We start from the raw sequence: 24,114 nt of genomic DNA, 5'->3' as shown, positions 1-24,114 counted from the left end.
CGGTGCTCGCAGGACTGGCTGTCCTTTTTTAAAACTTTAAAGTGTTGCTTTAGGAAATCTCAGTGTACAGTTGATTGCACATAAATAGGAGAATAAGAAGATCCAGTGATCCAGCATCAGCAGATGCTCGTGCAGTGGACTCAAGGAAACCTCATTACGGCCCGTCTTCATAAACAAAGCACGGACACTGATGTTTGGAATCTTGATGTTTCCAGGCAGTAATGGCTTCAGGTAGTTTCAAAGTCAAAGTCTTAGTTATTTTTTGAATCAATAAGGCGTGTGGCACTGAATGAAACCCACTAGCTACCAAATTGTCCTCAATCTAGGCCTAAGAATGGGCTTCCAAGGTTTCAGTGATGAAGGTGTCTGCATTCAAGGATACCTTGGTTAGGTGATGTGTTTCAGAGATGACAAAAGGCACTTCAGTTTCTTCTCAGAACCCTGGCCTGGAACTCATCTGGAGGAACTCCCACAGAAGGAATGTCTACCTATTGCCTCAGTTGACTATCTCTGCAGATCCTGGGAATTAACCACAGGTAGGTATCACTTGACTACTGAAATTACACAAACTAAGTGTCTGACATTGGAAAGATTCCAGAAAAGGAGACACAGATGTAAGGATGCTGACTCAGTATACTCCCAAGGATCATGGGGCTATACTATCTCTAAAAATGAAGAGTCAATGGTGTCCAGTTCTCAGCACCACCCTCAATCTATTTATACAGATCTGGGGACCTTTAATCACTTATGCTTGACACAGAGCCTCATTGCATGTGATTCTTCTGAACCTGTGGTGCAGGATCTCAGCACTGGGCTGGGGAAGTGAGGAAACAGATCGACAGAGTGAGACAGGTACCCAGAAATCACCTACTACAGGACAGGCCCCACAAGGAAAATAACAGAACACTACTGGCCACCACATATGGCCCCCAGCTAAAACCTCTCCAGCACATTATCAACGATCTACAACCTATCCTGGAAAACGATCCCTCACTCTCCCAGACCTTCGGAGACAGGCCAGTCCTCGCTTACAGTCAGCCCCCCAACCTGAAGCAAATACTCACCAGCAACTACAAACCACACCACAGAAACGCTAACCCAGGACCTAATCCCTGTAGCAAACCTTGTTGCCCACTCTGTCCCCGTATCTACTCTAGTGACACCATCAGAGGACCCAACCACATCAGCCACACCATCACAGGCTCATTCACCTGCACGTGTACTAATGTTATATATGCCATCATGTGCTAACAATGCCCTTCTGCCATGTACACTGCCCAAACCAGACAGTCCCTACGTAAAAGAATAAAAGGACACAAATCAGACATCAGGAATGGTAACATACAAAAGCCAGTGGGAGAACACTTCAAACTTCTTGGACATTCTATAACAGATTTGAAAGTAGCTATACTTGAACAAAAAAATTTCAGAAACAGACTTCAAAGAGAAACAGCAGAACTACAATTCATTTGCAAATTTAACACCATTAATTTGGGCTTGAATAGGGACTGGCTCATTACAGAAGCATCTTCGCCTCTCCTGGAATTGTTTGGGAGTGGACTATATCCACCCTGATCAAATTGGCCCTGTCAACACTGGTTCTCCACTTGTGAGGTAACTCCCTTCTCTTCATGTGTCAGTATATTTATGTCTGCATCTGTAATTTTCACTCCATGCATCTGAAGAAGTGGGGATTTTACGCACGAAAGCTTATGCTCAAATAAGAAAAGATAAAGTAACTAAAAAGCTAGAAGACTGATTTGGGGGAGGCTGCTGGGGGAGGAGAGTTAATATGGAAATGAGACACTAATAATACATATGTATAAGAAAAGACAACAAAAAGTTATAAATGAGTTTGTGTAACAAAGGAAGGTTGAAGCTGTCCAGTGCTGGAGGTGACTGTAATGAGACCATCCTGATCAACTTCCCTCTTGTGAAAAGAAAAGGAGTACTTGTGGCACCTTAGAGACTAACCAATTTATTTGAGCATAAGCTTTCGTGAGCTACAGCGCACTTCTTCGGATGCAATTGGTTAGTCTCTAAGGTGCCACAAGTACTCCTTTTCTTTTTGTGAATACAGACTAACACAGCTGTTACTCTGTTCCCTCTTGTGAGTAACTGATCACTACTCACTGAGTGTTTGGTCTTAAAAAATATTTGTTAGACCCATCTGTTGAGTGACCCTTAATCCAACACTGCTTACACTGTTCACCGAATCATTTCATGCAAGTGTTTCATCAGAGTCAATTGTGCCAGATCCTCAACACCAGACTGTCAATCCAGATGGATGCAGAGATCAAACACCACTTACACTTCTGCTAGATCACTTCAAACAAGTGGTACACCAGCCAATAGTGCCAAATCCTTAGAATTGGACTTGCATGATTCAGACTGTTGTGGGGATGTTAATGCCATGTACAAAGGGGGTACCCGATGACTTCATCAAGTACTTCACCACATTCTATGATGCCAGATCCTAGGCAATTGACTTGGTTGACCTAGAGGGATCTGGGGCCCTAGTGCCTCTTATAGTGGGCACCAAACTACTTCTGATTCTCTGAAACTGATGGTGCCAGAACTGTGGCAGCATGTCAACAGTTTCAGGACCTCAGCAATGAACTGGGTCTACCTAGAGGGATTCCGGACCTCAGCAACATGCTGATTGTGCCAGAACCTCTGCACTGGATTAGCTCTACCCAGTCACACCCTGGGGCTTTGGTGTCATATCAACAATGCTGGAATTTCAGTGCTGGATTAGGTTGACCTGGACAGATCCAGGGACCTAGTTGCTGTATCTACTGTGCTGGAATCTCAGTACCGGGCTTTGTCAGTCAGGTTAAGACCATGGACCTGAATGCTGCATGATCTGGAAATAGAGTCACTTGCCTAGCGAATCTCTAAAGTCAATGATGGACTTACACATTGTCAGACTTAGTTTCTGGGACTTGAAGAGCTTCCCATCAGCAGGGTGTGGCAGCCCTCCTGCTCCATGTGGGTCCAGATGACACATGATAAATGGGTATCATTTCTATTTTGTTCTTAAATTAAGAAACCTGTGTTAATTAACTGAGAATCTAACTAAAATAAAAATAGCCCTGAGAAGGCAGAAGAAAAGGAAAAACTGACAAGGAATGAATTGAGGACACTGTGTGTGAAATGAGCTCACTGAACCTTTGGCAGTTAAGAAGGAACCCAGGAGCAGTTGGGTGCATTCCTCCAATAACCTGAGAATTGCCCACCGAGGAGGCAGAGGGAGGGATAATTGACCTCAATGAACACCACTCTTCAGAAGATTCTGTAACTCAACAATGGGAACTGCCAATCCCACAAATGGAAATAAGCAGAGTACACTTGAGGAAAAAACAACATTCATTCAGATTAAACTATTGACACAGAATCAGTACTTAAGTTAACCACCTTGATTAATACTTCCTCAAACCATCTGAAGAATACACCTTCAAGTCCATTCACTGAGAGGAAGCAAACATCAGTTTTAATCCTAACTCAAAAAGTATTTAAACTTTCAATGAAGTCACAAAAACTGACTGCAAAAACTACAGATTGACAATTTGGCATCTCAAAGGAGAGAATTTTGAATCTTCTTTAATAGTTTGAATTGGATACAGAGATGCTTCAAAAGGAATAAATCATGAAGATTCTGATCCCAAACTTCACAGTAATTAGGAATGTCTAAAATCGGTCATATTGGCTCCTGACAAACACTGGTCCATAAAGAACGTAGTTCTTAGGGTTTGTCTACACTTACCGGGAATCGATGAGCGACGATCGATGCATTAGCGGTCAATTTAGCGGGACTAGTGAAGACCCGCTAAATCGACTTCAGATCGTCCTCCCATCGACTCCTGTACTCCATCAGATCGAGACAAGTAAGGGGAGTCAACAGGAGAGTGTCTCCCGTCGACATTGCGTAGTGTGGACCCCATGGTAAGTAGATCTAAGCTATGTCGGTTTGAATTACGTTATTCACGTAACTCAAATTACGTAGCTTAGATCGACTTTTCCTTTTAGTGTAGACATGGCCTTAGACTGCTCAAATTCATAAAAAAAAATTCTGCAATGATTTCTTCAATGATTTCTAGTGTTCTAGAGCCCTTAAAATATCAAGAACAGGACTGAAAGATTCTCATTTTTAACAAATCCAACAATCTGAATCAGAGGAACCTTGAATTAGTGCATCTTAAATTGGATATCTAAAGCAACTCCTTTCCATTAAATTATGAGGATAGACAATCACAAGAAAAGTATTAATATGCGAACACTTTAGATGCATGTAACTTCATGGAAATTCAGCATAAGCAGCAAGACTGTTAAGTTTCAGCTTACTGCTCATTTTGCAAAGGCTGATGGAATCCCTTTCTAAATTTGGAATCTGGTCCCGCATTGATGCAACTGAGTAACTTCATTCACTAAACTCAACAAGATTTATGTGACCACAGTTACACACGTTTGTTTGTTTGCTTGCAAATTGGGCACTTTCAGTTGTGCATAAAAGGATAAGAACGGAAAGCCAAAGGGTAATTTCCCCTTCCTGCAACAAGTTTTTGCAAGACAAATCTCACTCATGTGATAAGCAGTTGCTCATACCCACAAGGAGAGCATGGAGAAGAATCTTAAAGGTAAGTAGAAACCATTTGAAAAACACGATAAACACAAGCCATAAAATAGCCTCTAATATTAATTTATCACTCAATTTTGCAAACACTTACATACAAGTAACTATGCTCAAGTGATAGGTCTTGTTGGACTCTTAATCCCCCTTTCCTTGGTCCTGTTTAGTAAACTGGCTGGGGTAGGAGTCCAAGCCTCTACACCAATTTTTAAGGAAGTGTTTTGTGGGGGAACGGTTGGTGTATGTAGAAGAGTGACAAGAAAGGAGTTTGAATTTTTCTGTGTGTGTTAGAGAGCTTTCTCCTTTAACCCTCTCCAAGAAAAATGGAAAGGTGGAAGTCATCTAGAAATCCACAGAAAGTTGGTTTGTGTAGGTTAATGCCAGCGAGCAGTTACTGAAGGGAAAATTACCATTATTACTAAACATGCGCCTAAAATAAGATTTTTTTCCCTCTGTATTCTTAATTAAAGAGCTACAGGAATTAAGCCTAAAGGCACAAAGTTGGGCAGCCGTACAAACATTTGAGAATAGCAGCTGCAATATTTCTTCCCCTCCCTTCTCCCTCTCTGCTCCAAAATATAAAGCCCACAAGAGTATGACTTTACTTGAGTATCAGTATCTGCAGTAGCACCTGGCCACACCATCAGTTTGGGGATAGGGCCGGGGATACCAAGGCTCCAAAACATCAATACCACTGCCAAAAATAAAGAACAGAAGTAACAGCATCCCCCAGCTACCCAGCTTTGACCATATAGCAGCTGACTCAATAGGATGCCATGGCCATGTGCCCTGGGGCTTGGGTTGGGGTTGACTCCAGGGATGTAGTAATGTTCCAACACCAAGTACCTCCTCATGTGACTTCTCCAACAGAGACACATTGATGCCTTCGGAGGCAAACTCCCGCAGCGGCAGCAGCTGGGTAAGCGCTGTTGGCAAAGAATACATAACATTCTGATGCTATTTAGGATGTTTATTTCATTTCCTTGTCTAATGCCTTTTCCCCTGCAATTAACAGCTGCCTATGTTTTTTTTAAAAAACAGGATGCTTACTGCTTTATGTTCACCTGTTGCATGATTCAGAATTCCACCTGATGGCATAGAACTGCAGGAGGGGGGGTACCCTGTGTAAACATTATTTTGATTACGGAAAACAATCTATTCACACACTTATCTTGGTCAGGCTCAGGAAAAGAAAGGACAAACAAGACTAATGCTTCATATTTACTCTAGATGTTGATATGTATTGGTCACCAATGTAGAAATTTCCCAACATCTTTTTTTGAGCACGATGATCCAAAGTGATAACATTTTCCTGTGTAGTACTGAGGGCCCTCAGCTCTCAGTTAAATCAATGGGAGACGAGGACCTTCTGCACATCTCAGGATCAGACCTTGTATCTTTTATCCTAGCCTCACTAAAATTAAGATCTGTGGTGATTTTACAGGCATCACTGCCAAAAGTTCAAGATTATCAGCTGGACAATCAGTTTTATTAACTTGGGAGCAATAAACATGATGGTCAGGGCAGGATCTAAAATGCATCATTTCCAAAGCCCACTGTCACAGGCTCATCAGATTTTACATGCCGATAATAAATCCAGACTATATAAGAATATTAACAATTAGCATTTGTGAGTAAACTAAAATTCAGCTGTAATTAAAGTACTTTACATTAGAACACGAAGTTGTCTTCTGTCATCAATAACCATATACTTTAAGGATAGATTTTTTTTAAACATATATTTTTATTTAAATTAAAACAAATAAATAATAGTTAATTTTTATTATTCTGTGAGCTCACACCTTGTTTATGAGGGTTAACTTTAGGAGCAGCAATGAACTTAACTCTAACATTCATAAAACAAAAATCTTTACATTGGTTTGGATAAAAACATACCACTTCATCTTCAAATCCTCCAGCCAGCACAAGTGAATAAGCTCCATCATTACTGCGTCCATGGATTCCACCAACATGGGGTCTGTGAACGCCTGCTTCACTCACCTTGGGTAATAAAATTAATAGAGGAAATCTTTAAGATAACTTCTTGAAGCAACTGGCCAACAATATTAATTTTTAACAATTCATTTATTGTTTAATGAAGTATAATTCTATGTGAAGAGGCAGTCTGCATAAAAGGTTAATATGAAACTGCCTAAGGAAGAGAGGATTTTATGTACTTTTAGGAGAAACAAAGTCACAAAGGCAGTCTGGGGTGAGCAAACATTTTGCCCTTAGGGCCACATCAGGGTTCCAAAACTGTATGGGGGGCTGGGTAGAGACAGCGGTGCCTCCCCAAACCCTAACCCTAACCGCCCCCTCCCACTTCCCACCCCCTGACTGCCCCCCTCAGAATCCCCAACCCATCCACCCCCCGCCACTCCTTGTCCCCTGACCACCCCCTCCTGGGATCCCCTTCCCCTAAGTGCCCCCCCGGGACGCCACCCCTATCCAATCCCCCCCCCTCCCTGACCCCTATCCACACCCCCACCCCGACAGGCCTCCCTCTAAAGCTTCCTTTCAGAATGTGGCCCTGCGAACATGGGCGGAGGACTCAGGAGGAGCAGGGGCAGCCACACAGCCGGAGAGATGCGGCGGTTTCCCTTTCAAAGCGCCGCTTCTCTCTGGTGGCCTGGGGCTCCTCCTGAGTCCTCCACCCGTGTTCGCCACGCTCTTGCCACCTGTCCCCTGTGGCTGCTGGTGAGCCTCCCTTCCTGCTCTCCCCTGCTCCCACAGTGCAGCCCCCTTCTGTGCTGGCGGCATGGTGAGCTGAGGCTGCGGGGGAGGGGCCGGGGGCTAGCCTCCCCAGCCGGGAGCTCAAGGGCCAGGCAGGACGGTCCCGTGGGCCGTAGTTTGCCCACCTCTGGTCTAGGGCCCAATTCACTGAGCAGTGATTAGAGGTGGCTGAGTGAGGGGATTGAATCACCCATTCCAGCTGGATATGGGACCCAGCTTTAAAAAGCATGCAGGCTCCCAATGACTGGTAAGACATGTGGCTCATGAGACTAAGGCAATTAGCTAGTTGAGTTTGCCAGCAAAAGGACAGTAGGGAGATAAGGAAAGGAAAACCACAGAACCCTAACCTGCAGCTACTCTATACAGAAGAGCCCACAACTGGACAGAAATAATGTGTCACCAACACCACTGCTAGCTAGCTCTAACTCTGCCTGTACCTCTTGGGGTCACTGCCAGACAGGCATCTTGATTCTGGAGGCTTCCACCCTGGCCCTGTCTTGACTTGCTCGGAACATGGCCTGGCGGGAAAACCCACTAGTGTGTTGGGTGTCTTCTGGTAGTCCCTCAGGTAGGTGAGCAGCAGGTAGAAGTGACTCATCTGGGTAGCATCTAGGAGCATGAGCACTTCATTGACAGGGCACACATGGAAACACCTGGGACAGAGAATACTAACCAACTTCAGATGACTACAGCATCACTAGAGGAGGAAGGAGAATTGGCACCTCTACAGGGAGGAGATTGGTTGCTGGTCACCTCGGGCAGCAGACAGTGCTTCACCGCCATGCAGGTCCCCCATCCATCATGGTCAAGAACCAGTATGGAGTACTGGCCATAGAAGGTAAGGAGCAGACCCCAACAGCTAAGGAGGAGGAGCCATCTTCTCCCAAGACTTCTCCCTTCACCACACCCCAGAGAAGAAAGTATAGGGTGCTGGTGGTCGGGAATTCCCTTCTGAGGGAGACAGACATCCATCTGCCAATCTGATATAGAGTCCCAGAGGTGTGCTGTCTGCCTGGAGCCAATACCAGAGATGTCACAAAAAGGTTGCCAAGACTAATTCATCCCCTGACCCTATCCCATGCTGCTCATCCACATGGGCACTAAGAATGCTACCAGGTATAACCCTGAGCAGATCAGCAGTGAATACAGGACTCTGGGATTGAGGATGAAGGAATCGGGGACACAGGTTGTGTTCTCATCCATCTACCCAGTTGAGATTAAGGGTCGAAGTAGAGAGACATATCATGGAGATGAATGCATGGCTGCATAGATGGCATCAATAGGAAGGCTTTGGCTACCTCAACCACAGGTAGCTGTTCTAGGAAGGACTGCTAGGAAGAGATGGGGTCCAACTGACCAATAAGGGGGAAAGGATCTTCATATACCAACCTGCCAACCTACTGAGGAGGGCTTTAAACTAAGTTCAGAGGTTGGAAGTGACAAAAGCCCACAAGTAAGCGTAGGAAAAACAATCCTAATGGACAGTTAGATATTGGGGTAGGGGGAACATGGAAAATTACAACAGGGTCACAGGAGCAAGAGTGAGATCAGTGAGGGAATCTGCTCAATATCTTAGGATGTCTATACACAAATGCAAAGAGTATGGGGAATAAACAAGAACAAGAACTGGAAGTATTTATAAATAAGCTAAATTATGACATAATTGGCAGCACAGGGACTTGGGATAAATCTCGAATGAAATATTGGTATAGAGGGGTATAACTTGTTCAGGAAGAACAGGCTGAGAAAAAAAGAGAAGTGGTGTTGCATTAAACATCAAAAACATATACATTTATTCTGAGGTCCAGAAGGAGGTGAGAAACAGACCGGTTGAAAATCTCTGGGTAAAGATAAAATAGGCAAAAACAGGAGTGATGTCAAGATAATGGGTTACTATAGACCACCAAATCAGGAAAAGGAGATGGAGGCATTTCTAGAACAAATAACAGAAATATCCAAAACACAAGCCTTGGCAGTAATTCTAGACATCTGCTGGAAAAGTAACACAGCAAAACACACACTTTCCAATAAGTTCTTGGAATGTATTGAGGAAAAACTTTTGTTTCAGAAAGTGTAGGAGGTAACCAGGAGGACAGCCATTGTAGACTTGATTCTGACCAACACAGAAGAATTTCTTGTGAATTTTAAGGTGGAAGGCACTTTGGGTGACAGGGATCATGACAGATTTCATGATTCTAAGGAAAGAAAGGAACTAGAGCAGCAGAATAAGGACAATGGACTTCAAAAAAAACACACTTTTAACAAAATCAGAGAGGTTCTATAAAGAAAATCTAAGGGAAAAATGAGTTCAAGAGAGCTGGCAATTCACAAACAGACAATATAAAGGCATAACAGCAAGCTATTCCAATGCAAAGGCAAGATAATAAGAGGTCAATGTGGCTCCAAGAGGAACTCTTTAATCAAAAAGGAATCCTATAAAAAACAGAAACATGAACAAAGTGCTAAGGGTCAGTGCAAAAGAACAACGCAAGCACATAGGGACAAAAGCAGACAGGTTAAGACACAAAATGAGCTACACCCAATAAGAGGAGCTTCTATAAATTCATCTTTCTCAATTGAAGACAACTGGCAGTTTTTCAAAGAGACATTATTAAAGGCACAAGAGCAAACTATCCCACTGCGTAGGAAAGAAAGGAAGTATGTCAAGAGACCACACTGGCTCAACCAGGAGACCTTCAATGATCTAAAACTCAAAAAAAGAGTCCTACAAAAAGTGGAAACTCAGCCAAAATTACAAATTACACAGTTATGTAGGGACAAAATTAGAAAAGCCAAAGCACAAAACGAGATCAAACTAGCTAGAGACATAAAAGGAAACAAGAACACATTATACAAATACATTAGAAGCAAGAGGAAGACCAAGGACAGAGTAGGCCCGTTACTCAATGAGGGGAGAAAGACAATAACAGAAAATGTGGAAACGGTAGAGGTGCTTAATGAATTCTTTGTTTCGGTTTTCACCAAGAAGGTTGGTGGCGATTGGACATCTAACATAGTGAATGCCAGTGAAAATGAGGTAGGATCAGAGTCTAAAATAGGGAAAGAACAAGTCAAAAATTACTTAGACAAGTCAGATGTCTTCAGATCACCACGGCCTGATGAAATGAATCCTAGAATACTCAAGGAGCTGACTGAGGAGATATCTGAGTCATTAGAAATTATCTTTGAGAAGTCATGGAAGACAGGAGACATTCCAGAAGACTGGAAAAGGGCAAATATAGTGTTCATCTATAAAAAGGGAAATAAAGACAACCCAGGGAATTACAGACCAGTCAGCTTAACTTCTGTACCCGGAAAGATAATGGAGGAAATAACTAAGCAATTTCCAAACACCTAGAAGATGATATGGTGATAAATAACAGTCAGCATGGATCTGTCAAGAACAAATAGTGTCAAACCAACCTGATAGCCTCCTTTGACAGGGTAACAAGCCTTGTGGATAGGGGGAGAAGTAGTAAATGTGGTATATCTTGACTTTAGTAAGGATTTTCATACTGTCTCACATGACCTTCTCATAAAAAAAACTATGGAAATACAATCTAGATGGAGCTACTATAAGGTAGGTGCATAACTGGTTGGAAAATCGTTCCCAGAGAGTAGTTATCAGTGGTTCACAGTCATGCTGGAAGGCCATAACGAGTGGGGTCCCGCAGGGATCAGTTCTGGGTCCAGTTCTGTTCAATATGTTCATCAATGATTTAGATAATGGCATAGAGAGTACACCTATAAAGTCTGCGGACAATACCAAGCTGGGAGGGGTTGTAAGTGCCTTGGAGGATAAGATTAACATTCTAAAGGATCTGGACAAACTGGAGAAATGGTCTGAAGTAAATAGGATTAAATTCAATAAGGACAAATGCAAAGTACTCCACTTAGGAAGGAACAATCAGTTGCACACATACAAAATGGGAAACGACTGCCTAGGAAGGAGTACTGGGGAAAGGGATCTGGGGGTCATAGTGGATCACAAGCTAAATATGAGTCAACAGTGTAACGCTGTTGCAGAAAAAAAAAAAGAAAAAAAAAAGCAAACATCATTCTGGGATGTATTAGCAGGAGTATTGTAAGCAAGACATGAGAAGTATTTCTTCTGCTCAACTCCACACTGATTAGGCCTCAACTGGAGTATCGTGCCCAGTTCTGGGTGCCACATTTCAGGAAAGATGTGGACAAATTGGAGAAAGTCCAGAGAAGAGCAACAAAAATGATTAGAGGTCTAGAAAACATGACCTATGAGGGAAGATTGAAAAAACTGGGTTTGTTTAACCTGGAGAAGAGAAGACTGAGAGGGGACACGATAACAGTTTTCAAGTACACAAAAGGTTGTTAGAAGGAGGAGGGAGAGAAATTGCTCTTCTTAACCTCTGAGGATAGGACAAGAAGCAATGGGCTTAAATTACAGTAAGGGAGTTTTAGGTTGAACATTAGGAAAAACTTCCTAACTGTCAGTGGTTAAGCACTGGAATAAATTGCCTAGGGAGGTTGTGGAATCTCCATCTCTGGGGATTTTTAAGAGTAGGTTGGACAAACACCTATCAGGGATGATCTAGATAATACCTAGTCCTGATATGAGTGTAGGGAACTGGACTAGATGACCTCTCGAGGTCCCTCCCAGTTCTATGATTCTATAACTCTATTTGGCACTGTGGAGGTCTCAGCTCACATACTGCATCCAATTCTGGGCACCATATTTTAGGAAAGATGTGGACAAATTGGAGAGAGTCCAGAGGAGAGCAAAAAATAAATATAGGGTTTAGAAAACCTGACCTATGAGAAAGGCTAAAAATTGGCATGTTTATGCTTGAGAAAAGATTACTGAAGGAGGACCTGAAAACAGCTTTTACATATGTTAAGGGCTGTTATAAAGACGACAACTGATTGCTCTCCATGTTCACTAGAGTTAAGATAAGTAGTAATGGGCTTAATCTGCAGAAATGGAGATTTAGGTTAGATATTAGGAAAAACTTTCTAACTACAATCATTGTTAAATTGTACCATAAATGGGCACAAACCTGAAGGCTTGGTGGATTACGCACCCAAGAAAATATTTACCATTTACTTAAGGAAATTTAAGCGTTGCATTTTAGCCATCTTTTAATTGCTGATTGTTTCATAAATTAAAAACTACATTAAAAAACCACAGAGGCTGAAAAGTCAAGTACTGAAAAGGTAGCAAATGTCAGAATTAAGTATGCCAGTTACAACCTTAATTCAATACCATTATACATATGCACTGTAATACAATCTTTAATTGCACGATCATGTACTATTTATTTCAGAGGCTATCTTCCTCTTTCAGTGCACAGGATGGATAGTGCTCACTGAATAGAAATTCAATATTTGTTTTTATCCTCAAAATTGAATGTGTGGTCCCCATACTTCATTCACCACATATCATCAAAACTCTGAACTGAATACAGAAGAGGAGGTTACTTACCTGTAACTTCAGGTTCTTCAAGATGTGTGGTCCCTATCATTATTCCACTGTGGGTTCCATATGTGCAAAATGCGTCAGGAGCCAGAGATTTTGAAAGTAGTGTCCGTTGTTTCCATGCATGCTTCCTGGATCACCTTGTGCCTCTGATCCAGGGGATAAAGGGGAGGGCAGACCAACTGCCTCTCCAATTCCTTCTCCACTGTAGATAAAAGAAGATCCAAAGAAGAGGGGAAGGAGAGTAGATACTGAAATACAGACAGGGAGGTCTGTGCAAAGGACAGGTGCAGAGGAGCACTGGACTAGGTCAAAGTGTCTTCTAAAGGTGTGAACGGAGCTGCACATGTCCCTCCTCCATATCTGTAAAGCAGCTATCTCCTAAAGCAATGCAATAGTCACTACAATGAGCTCTTACCCCATGGAGGGTTAGGGTTTCGACAGTTGATAGCAGAAGCTCATGGGGTGGCAGTTTGGAGAGTATACTGACTCAAGCCATGCTTGGAGGCAACAAAGGTAAAGTCTTGTGAAAGGAGTGATCTGAGTGCTGGAGACGAAATGCCTCAGGAGAGAGAGGCAAGTCCTAATTGATACTCAAGGGCTGTTTGTGATCTGGGCTATAATACTGTTCATGGTCTGAAACTGCCTTTGGGGAAGTAAGCTCTTGTAGTGACCAAATCCAGGATGGCGCCAATGAACTCCAGGGACTTCATGGGTGTCAGAACATATTTTTCAGGGAAGAGAGGAGGTATAGCATCATTAAGAGTTGACATATGGGCCTCCTATTGTGACTTGGCAACAAGGAGCCAGTTGTCAAGGTAGGGGAAGACAATGAGACCGAGGTGTCTGACGTGAGCTGCCAGTACAGCAAATACTTTGGTGAAGACCATGGGGGCGGTCGCTAGGCCAAAGGGAAGTAATCTGTACTGAAATGGTCTGGGCCTACTACAAATCTGAGGAAATGTCTGTGGGTGCGATGAATATATACATGAAATTGGCATTCTTCATATCGAGAACTGTAAATCACATGTCCTTCTCCAGGGATGGTATTAAAGAGGCCAGTGTGACCATATAAAACTTGAGTTTGCAAATGAAGCGGTTGAGGTGGCACAGGTTGAGAATTGGTCTCCATGCACCCTTCTTTTTTGGGTATAAGGAAATAAGTTGAGTAAAAGTCACTCTCTTGGTACAGAGGAGGGACATGTTCTATCACTTCTCAATCAAGAAGAGGAGGTAGAGATGCAAACTCGATCGCACAGCCAAAGCGGATGTCATTCAGCACCCACTGGTCTGTGGTTAATGCACTCTAGGTGTTGAGAAACAGTGCTAGACAACCTCCAAATGGCATGTGAAGGTCAACCGATGTTGGACTTAGGGACTCACAGCCTCAAGGTCCCATTAAAAAATAGCACATTGTCAGGGGGTTGAGATTGGGATACCAAGCCTGTTGCCTCAGACGTAGGGAAATGGGTCCTTTGAACCCTTTGCCTTTTGCATGGTGGTTTGAAGGGCCTTGGATACAAAAATTGCTGAGCCATGGGTCTAGGTCTAGATGACTGTCGATGGATCTTCCTCGTGGGGGCACGTTTCAGAGTAGCAGCCGTCTTAGTCTGGATCCATAAAAAGAACAGGAGTACTTGTGGCACCTTAGAGACTAACAAATTTATTTAAGCATAAGCTTTCATGGGCTAAAACCCACTTCATCGGAGGCTTGCAGTGGAAAATACAGTAGGAAGATATATACACACACACACACACAGAGAACATGAAACAATGGATGTTATCATGCACACTATAATGAGAGTGATCAGTTAAGGTGAGCTATTACCAGTAGGAGGGGGGAGGGGAAAACCTTCTGTAGTGATATTCAAGATGGGCCAATTCTAGCAGTTGACAAAAACGTGTGAGGAACGGTAGGGGGGAAAAATAAACATGGGGAAATAGTTTTACTTTGTGTAATGACACATCCACTCCCAGTCTTTATTCAAGCCTAAGTTAATTGTATCCAGTTTGCAAATTAATTCCAATTCAGCAGTCTCTCGGAGTCTGTTTCTGAAGGTTTTTTGTTGTAATATTGTGACTTTTAGGTCTGTAATCGAGTAACCAGGGAGACTGAAGTGTTCTCCAACTGGTTTTTGAATGTTATAATTCTTGACGTCTGATGTGTGTCCATTTATTCTTTTGCGTAGAGACTGTCTGGTCTGGCCAATGTATATGGCAGAGGGGCATTGATGGCACATGATGGCATATATCACATTGGTAGATGTGCAGGTGAACGAGCCTCTGATAGGGTGGCTGATGTGATTAGGCCCTATGATGGTGTCCCCTGAATAGATATGTGGACACAGTTGGCAACGGGCTTTGTTGCAAGGATAGCTTCCTGGGTTAGTGTTTTTGTTGTATGGCGTGTGGTTGCTGGTGAGTATTTGCTTCAGGTTGGGGGGCTGTCTATAATCAAGGACTGGCCTGTCTCCCAAGATCTGTGAGAGTGATGGGTCGTCTTTCACGATACGTTGTAGATCCTTGATGATGCATTGGAGAGGTTTTAGTTGGGGGCTGAAGGTGATGGCTAGTGGCATTCTGTTATTTTCTTTGTTGGGCCTGTCCTGTAGTAGGTCACTTCTGGGTACTCTTCTGGCTCTGTCAATCTGTTTCTTCACTTCAGCAGGTGGGTATTGTAGTTGTAAGAACGCTTGATAGAGATCTTGTAGGTGTTTGTCTCTGTCTGAGGGGTTGGAGCAAATGCGGTTGTATCATACAGCTTGGCTGTAGACAATGGATTGTGTAGTGTGGTCTGGATGAAAGCTGGAGGCATGTAGGTAAGTATAGCAGTTAGTAGGTTTCTGGTATAGGGTGGTGTTTATGTGACCATCGCTTATTAGCACTGTAAGTGTCCAGGAAGTGGATCTCTTGTGTGGACTAGTCCAGGCTGAGGTTGATGGTGGGATGGAAATTGTTGAAATCATGGTGGAATTCCTCAAGGGCTTCTTTTCAATGGGTCCAGATGATGATGTCATCAATGTAGCACATGTAGATTAGGGGCATTAGGGGACGAGAGCTGAGGAACCGTTGTTCTAAGTCAGCCATAAAAATGTTGGCATACTGTGGGGCCATGTGGGTACCCATAGCAGTGCCGCTGATTTGAAGGTATACATTCTCCCCAAGTGTGAAACAGTTATGGGTGAGGACAAAGTCCAGCCACCAGGTTTGCCGTGACATTATCGGGGATACTGTTTCTGACGGCTTGTAGTCCATCTGTATGTTGAATGTTGGTGTAGAGGGCTTCTACATCCATAGTGGCTAGGATGGTGTTTTCAGGAAGATCACAGATGGACTGTAGTTTCCTCAGGAAATCAGTGGTGTCTCAAAGACAGCTAGGAGTGCTGGTAGCGTAGGGCATGAGGAAGGAGTCTACATAGCCAGACAATCCTGCTGTCAGGGTGCCAATGCCTGAGATGATGGGGCGTCCAGGATTTCCAGGTTTATGGATCTTGGGTAGCAGATAGAATACCCCTGCTCGGGGTTCTAGGGGTGTGTCTGTGCAGAAACTACACCATCTGTTCAAGAAACTCCCTGAAAAAGCACAAGAACAAATCTGCACAGACACACCCCTAGAACCCCGAGCAGGGGTAAGGAAGCAAAAGACTCCTCTTGATCAGAGTCTCCCCATGAGAAAGCTGATTCCTGTTCCAGAGGCGGTATCATTGGTGCTGCTGGAGGGAACATATATCTTGAGAAGGGATCAGGAGATTAACTTCTCTGAGCAGTTGACTCTCCGGGTGGTGAAGACGAAGCAACAGGTTCTGACCTGGATCATGCAGCAGTGAGAAGGAACATGTGAGGTGGTTGGATATTATTTTCAAATTTTCCCGCTCTGGACACATGGTGCACACATGTAACCCACAGTGGAATACAATAGGGACCATCACCAGAAGAAAAATTATTAATTTCCTTGGGGGTTTTCTATGGTACTCTTGATACCATCTTGGTCTTTACAAACATATATAAATTTTTTCTTCACAACTGTTGAGGTGGTTTTATTATCCTCATTTTACCCATGTGGAACTGAGGCACAGATTTTAAGGCCAAAATTGTCAACTGTTAGTTTCACAACTTGAGAAGCCATTAGTCTGAGCTAGCAGAGTACTTAGCACTTTGTATATTTAGAGCGCTGCTCCCATTGACCTCAGTTGCTTTTGTCAGTGCACAGCACTTTTGCAAATCTCACCCCAGGAATGAGTACCTCAGGCTGAGTACCCAGAAAATGAGGAACACACAATGCTCACTTGTGAAAATTTTGGTTTACGTGACTTGCCCAGCTTTCAATAGGAACTCTGTGGCAAAGGCAGGGATAAAATCCAGTTTTCCAGAGTAGCACTAAATGCCTTTAAATATGAGATTGTTCTTTTTCTTCCTGCAGTTCCCTTCCTTATTCTCCACACTTTTTCAACTTCTGCAAAAATGAAGCACAAAACAGGGGTCCTGCAGACCACATCAACAGTTGCATGGGCATTTCCTAACTTCTGAGTATTTGACTTTTCAACCTTAACGTCTAATAAACTATGTTAAAATAATGTTATTTTATATGTTTTTTAAAAACTTAAAACTTGAAAAAACTTAAATTTCATCCTGTGGAATCATGTGGGGTTATCAGCAGGGTTAGGATTTTTAGCTCCACAGCACAGTCCTTCACCACTGGAGCCAATGAAGTAACTGGTAGCTTTAGAAGAATTTTCTGTGTGGACTTGCCACTAGTGGAGGAATAAAGTCATACAATTTGCCATTGGATTTCATAGTTAGTTATTTGAGTCGATGCTAGCCACGGTATTAAGAACGCACTCCGCCGATCTACTGCACTTAGTGGGGACATACACAATCGACTGTACAAAATCGCTTTCTAAAGATCGACTTCTATAAAATTGACCTAATTTCATAATATAGACATACCCTTAGAAAAGTTGTTTTTTTATTTATAACCTGAGAATATTTGATCTGGAAGTCAACGAGAGATATAAACACAGAACTCTGCAATTCCATTTTTATAGATCAACTTTTCAGAATACAATTGGACTTTCAACTACTTATTTTCATTCTCTTCATAAATGTGTGTTTTGAATAGGACATGATGATCATAAAATATCAGGGTTGGAAGGGACCTCAGGAGGTCATCTAGTCCAACCCCCTGCTCAAAGCAGGACAAATCCCCAACTAAATCATCTCAACCAGGGCTTTGTCAAGCCTTAAAAACCTCAAAGGAAGAAGATTCCACCACCTCCCTAGGTAATGCATTCCAGTGCTTCACGACCCTCCTAATGAAAAAGTTTTTCCTAATATCCAACCTAAACCTCCCACACTGCAACTTGAGACCATTAATCCTTGTTCTGTCATCTGCTACCACTGAGAACAGTCTAGATCCATCTTCTTTGGAACCCCCTTTCAGGTAGTTGAAAGCAGCTATCAAATCCCCCCACATTCTTATCTTCTGCAGATTAAACAATCCCAGGTCCCTCAGCCACTCCTCATAAGTCATGTGTTCCAGTCCCCTAATCATTTTTGTTGCCCTCCGCTGGACTCTCCCCAATTTTTCCACACCCTTCTTGTAGTGTGGGGCCCAAATCTGGACACAGTACTCCAGATGAGGCCTCACCAATGTCGAATAGAGAGGAATGATCACGTCCCTCGATCTGCTGGCAATGCTTCTACTTATACAGCCAAAAATGCCGTTAGTCTTCATGGCAACAAGGGCACACTGTTGACTCATATCCAGCTTCTCGTCCACTGTAACCCCTAGGTCCTTTTCTGCAGAACTGCTGCCTAGCCATTTGGTCCCTAGTCTGTAGCAGTGCATGGGATTCTTCTGTCCTAAATGCAGAACTCTGATAGTCTGAAAGTCTGTCAAATATCACAGAACATTCTATAATGGAAATTACACTTTTTCTAACAAAAGTTTTAAGTGGTTACTCAAATGCAACAAGTATTTTTGTGAAAAATACACAGAGATGGAGAGCCATAGCGTAATTTTAGACTAAACAGAAATTACGCAACTTTGTCATTCTCAGATGGCTGTGTCTATGGTACAGCTCACCTCAGTGTCACAGTCAGGAAGGGTCTGTAGAACTAGACTGGAATTCAACTGCCTCACTGCTACCACAGAGGAACTGTCACAAATGCATAGTTAAGATTGACTTTTGCCCTTAAAAAGGAATTCAACCTCTTTATTATGATTAATACACTGAAACTTTCCTAAACGAACAGGTTACACTGAGTACTGAATGAATTTTCAGAGAACATATAAGTAAATGGTAAATAGCTTTAATTAATTTTTTTTATTAGATTACAGGTTTGGTTGATAAAGGTAATAGGGTTGATGTAATATACTTAGATTTCTGTAAGGTGTTTGAACTTGGTACGGCACAATATTTTGATTAAAAAACGAGAATATAAAATTAATATTGCACACATTAAATGGCTTAAAAATTGGCTAAATGATAGGGCTCAAAATGTAACTGTAAATAGGGAATCATCACTGCGTGGGTGTGTTTCATCAATAACCTAGGAAAAAAACATAAATCATCCTTGATAATGTTTGAAGATGACACAGAATTGGGGGAGTGGTAAATAATGAAGCAGATAAAGGACTGAGTCAGAGAGATCTGAATTGCTTGGTAAACTGGGTGCAAGCAAACAATATGCATTTTAACACAGCTAAATGTAAAGATGTACATCTTGGAACAAAGAATGCAGGCCATACTTACAGGATGGGACTTTATCCTGGGAAGCAGTGACTCTGAAAAAGATTTGGGGGCCCTGGGGGAAAAAATCAGTTGAACAGGAGCTCCCAGTGTGACACAGAGCTAATGTGATTCTGGGATGCATAAACAGGGGAATCCTGAATAGCAGTAGAGAGGATATTACATCTCTGTTTTTGGCACTGGGAGAATGTTGCTCTGGTGTCCACAATTCAAGGAGGATGTTGATAAACTGGAGAAGGTTCAGAGAAGAACCACGAGAAGGATCAGAAGATTAGAAAACATGATGTATAATGACAGATTCCACGAGCTCAATCTAGTTAAGCTTAACAAACAGAAGGTTAAGGGTTGACTTGATTCCAGTCTATAAGTATCTACATGGGGAACAAATATTTAATAACTGGCTCTTCAATATAGCAAAGAAAGGTATGACACAATCCAGTGGCTGGAAATTGAAGCTAGACAAATTCAGACATGGTGATAGCTATTAATCATAAGAACAATTTATCAAGGGATGTAGTGGATTCTCCATCATTAACAATTTTAAAATCAAGATTGGATGTTTTTCTAAATGATATCCTCTTGGAATTATTTTGGGGATGTCGTGTGACCTGTGTTATACCAAAGATCAAATCAGATAATCAAAATGATCCCTTCTGCTCTTGTAATCTATGAAAATTCCGTGCGCACAACACTGAAACAACATTCTCAACTGTAAGTTCTCTTTTTTCAAAATAGAATTTGTAAAACAGATCACGTTCCTAAATGTGACATAAGAGCTTGATTTAACCCTCTTACATTAGTTTTATGCTGGTGTAACTCTATTGACATCAGTATAAAACCAGTGCAATGTAGTGAAAAATCAGGGCAAAAGATCCTTGACTCTACCAAGAAAGTAGGTTATGTTACCCTGGATTTGTTCTTCCTTTTACAAAACACTTTACTTGTCTGTACAGCAAATAATTAAAGGTAGATAATTTGTATTTAGGATAAATCCCTATTCTTGGTGCCTAGAATTTTTTGCAGGTTTGTGGCTGTACATAAAAGGTATATATGTCACTAATAAAAAGCATATTATCTAAATATCTTCTAAAAGGAAACGCGAGATAATAGGCTCTCTCTTACACACTGTAGATGCTCAAACTGTGATTTTGTAAGGCCTGGTCTACACTACGAGTTTATGTCACATTTAGAAGCGTTACATCGAATTAACTCTGCAGCCCTCCACACAACAAAGCCATTTTTTTCAACATAAAGAGTTCTTAAAACAGATTTCTGTACTCCACCAGAAAGAGGGGATTAGCACTAAAATCAACATCGCCGTTTCGAATTAGGGTTAGTGTGGACGCAATTCGAAGGTATTGGCCTCCGGGAACCATCCCACAGTGCACCATTGTGACGCTCTGGACAGCACTCTGAGCTTGGAAGCATTGGCCACGTGTACAGGAAAAGCCCTGGGAACTTTTGAATCTCATTTCCTGTTTGGCCAGGCGAGCTCATCAGCACAGGTCACCATGCAGAGCTCATCAGCACAGGGGATCATGCAGTCCCAGAATCAAAAAAGAGCTCCAGCATGAACCGAAGGGGAGGTACTGGATCTGATCGCTGTATGGGGAGAGGAATCCATGCTATCAGAACTATGTTCCAAAAGATGAAATGCAAAAACATTTCAAAAAATCTCCGAGGCCATGAGGGACAGAGGCTACAGCAGGGATGCAACACAGTGCCGCGTGAAACTTAAGGAGCTCAGACAAGCGTACCAGAAAACCAAAGAATCAAACGGAAGCACTGGGACAGAGCCCCAGACATGCCGCTTCTACGCTGAGCTGCACGCAATTCTTGGGGGGGGGGGCGCGCCACCACTACGCCACTCCTGTCCGTGGACTCCGACGATGGGGTACTCTCCGCCATGCCTGAGAATTTTGCGGATGGGGAAGATGAGGAGGAGGAGGACGAGCTTGAGGAGAGCACACAGCACACCGTTCTCCCCAACAGCCAGGATCTTTTGCTCACCCTGACTGAAATACCCTCCCAACCCAACGAAGCCAGAGAAGAGACCTCTGGTGAATGTACCTTTTAAAATATAATACACGTTATAAAAGCAAGTGTTTTTTAATGATTAAGTAGCCCTGAGGACTTGGGATGCATTCATGGTTAGTACAGCTACTCATTACCATTTGAATTTCATTTCCTGTTTGGCCAGGCGAGCTCATCATCACAGGAGACCATGCAGTCCCAGAATCGAAAAAGAGCTCCAGCATAGACCGAACGGGAGGTACGGGTTCTGACCGCTGTATGGGGAGACGAATCCGTGCTGGCAGAACTCCGTTCAAAAAGACAAAATGCCAAAATATTTGAAAGAGTCCCCAATGGCATGAAGAACAAAGGCTATAACAGGGACCCGCAGCAGTGCCGCGTGAAAATTAAGGAGCTCAGGCAAGCCTACCAAAAAACCAGAGAGGCAAACGGCTGCTCCGGTTCAGAGCCCCAGACATGCCGCTTTTATGATGAGCTGCATGCCATTCTAGGGGGTGCAGCCACCACTACTCCAACCCTGTGCTTTGACTCCATCCAAGGAGTGGCAGGCAACACGGAAGTGGGTTTTGGGGCGAGGAAGACGATGATGAGAAAGAGGTTGTAGGTAGCTCACAGCAAGGAAGCTGAGAAACTGGTTTCCCCAACAGCCAGGATCTGTTTCTCACCCTGGACCTGAAGCCAGTTCCCCCTGAACCCACCCAAGGCGGGCTCCCAGACCCTGAAGGCGGAGAAGGGACCTCTGGTGAGTGTAGCTTTGTAAATATTATACATAGTTTAAAAGCAAGTGTGTTTAATCATTAATTTGCCCTGGCATTCGTGGCCAGTACAGCGACTGGAAAAGTATGTTAACGTGTCTGGGGATGGAGCGGAAATCCTCCAGGGACATCTCCATAAAGCTCTCCTGGATGTACTCCCAAAGCCTTTGCAAAAGGTTTCTGGGGAGGTGTCATAGGCAACCTTATTCCGTCCTTTATGGTAGGACACTTTACTATGCCAGGCCAGTAGCACGTAATCGGGAATCATTGCGGAACAAAGCATTGCAGCGTACGGTCCTGGTGTTTGCTGGCATTCAAACATCATCCGTTCTTTATCTCTCTGTATTACCCTCAGGAGAGTGATATCATTCATGCTCACCTGGTTGAAATAGGGTGGTTTCAGTAAGTGGACATTCAGAGGTGCCCGTTCCTGCTGGGCTATTTGTCTGTGCCTGAAAAGAAATCCTCCCTGCAGTTAGTCACGCAGCAGGGAGGGGGGTCATTGGCGCTGAGCTGTTTGCATTTGGCTAGCAGGGATCTTCCCTGATACCAACCACGTGGTGGAGGGAGGGGTAAAGTGATCCTCCCAGAGAACTGGATGGGACAGGGGGGTTAGTTTGGTTTCTGCTGCTGCACTTTAACAGGAAAACCGCAGCACTAAATGGCCAACTCAACGTGCTTTGCTTGGTATGGGAGAGGAGGGCGCTGCTGTTGTGAAGGTTGCAGAGGGCGAAAGACTATGATTTACCATGGCCGCCTAAAAGCTGAATTCTGTTGCCTGTCATTGCGTGTGTGATCTCTAACACCAAAGCCGCAGGCACGCAATAGAAGATGCAAAATGCGACCTTGTACCAAAATCACATGTGCTATGTAATGTGAATAGTGTTGTTCACCGTGAAAGAGTATAGCCATTCTTCTGTAAAATGTACCTTTTAAAATACTTCACTCCCTTTTTTTCCTCCAGTAGCTGCAAATGTTTCAAGCCTCCCTCCTCCGTCCCAAAGGGCTATCTCCGATAAGGAGGCAAAAAAACGCACGTGCGATGAAATGTTCTCTGAGCTCATGCAGTCATCCGGGACTGACAGAGCTCAGCAGAATGTGGGGAGGGACACAATAGCAGAGTACAGGAAAGTGGCCGATGAACGTGAGGAGAGGTGGCGGCAGACAGATCAGAGAAGGCATGCGGCAATGCTAGGGCTCCTGTGGGATCTAACTCATATGCTCCAGCGTATGGTTGAGCTACAGGAAAGGCAGCAGGAGAAAAGACTGCTGCTACAGCCCCTGTGTAACCAACCGCCCTCCTCCCCAAGTTCCGTAGCCTCCTCACCCAGACGCCCAAGAACGCGGTGAGGGGCCTCTGGCAACTCAGCCACTCCACCCCAGAGGAGTGTCCAAACAAAAGGAGGCTTGCATTCAGTAAGTTTTAAAGTGCTGTGTGGCCTTGTCCTTCCCTCCTTCACCACCCTACCCGGTGCTTCCCTCCTCCACCACCCCCCTCGGCTACCTTGGCAGTTATCCCCCTATTTATGTGATGAATAAATAAAGAATGCATGAATGAAGAAGCAACCATTACTCTATTGCCTCTGCAAGTGGTGATCGAAGGGGGGAGCGGAGGGTGCTTAGCTTACTGGAAAGTAGAGTGAAACTGGAGGGGGGGAGGGAAGAAGGGGAGGGGAGGGGGGGTTCCACCAAGGAGAAACAAACAGAACTTTCACACCGTAGCCTGGCCAGTCATGAAACTGGTTTTCAAATCTTCTC

The 24,114-nt window shown here is 43.4% G+C and overlaps 1 protein-coding gene across 3 annotated transcripts in view; it reads right to left on the bottom strand.

Moving 5' to 3' along the window:
- Window positions 1-24,114, bottom strand: part of UHRF2 (ubiquitin like with PHD and ring finger domains 2) — a 179,199-nt gene that overhangs the window by 33,119 nt on the left and 121,966 nt on the right. For 2 of the 3 annotated variants that reach the window (XM_075128768.1, XM_048851774.2), the window contains exon 9: window positions 6,527-6,631. The exons of the other annotated variant lie outside the window; for it this stretch is intronic. In XM_075128768.1, coding sequence (XP_074984869.1) covers window positions 6,527-6,631 — 105 coding nt within the window. The remainder of the gene's footprint in view (window positions 1-6,526; window positions 6,632-24,114) is intronic. 3 annotated transcript variants of the gene reach the window in all.

This window comes from Caretta caretta, chromosome 5, assembly GCF_965140235.1.
Source record: "Caretta caretta isolate rCarCar2 chromosome 5, rCarCar1.hap1, whole genome shotgun sequence".
NCBI lineage: Eukaryota > Metazoa > Chordata > Testudines > Cheloniidae > Caretta > Caretta caretta.
The sequence above is the reverse complement of the archived record's forward strand: the minus strand, read 5'-3'. Positions and strand labels throughout refer to the sequence as shown.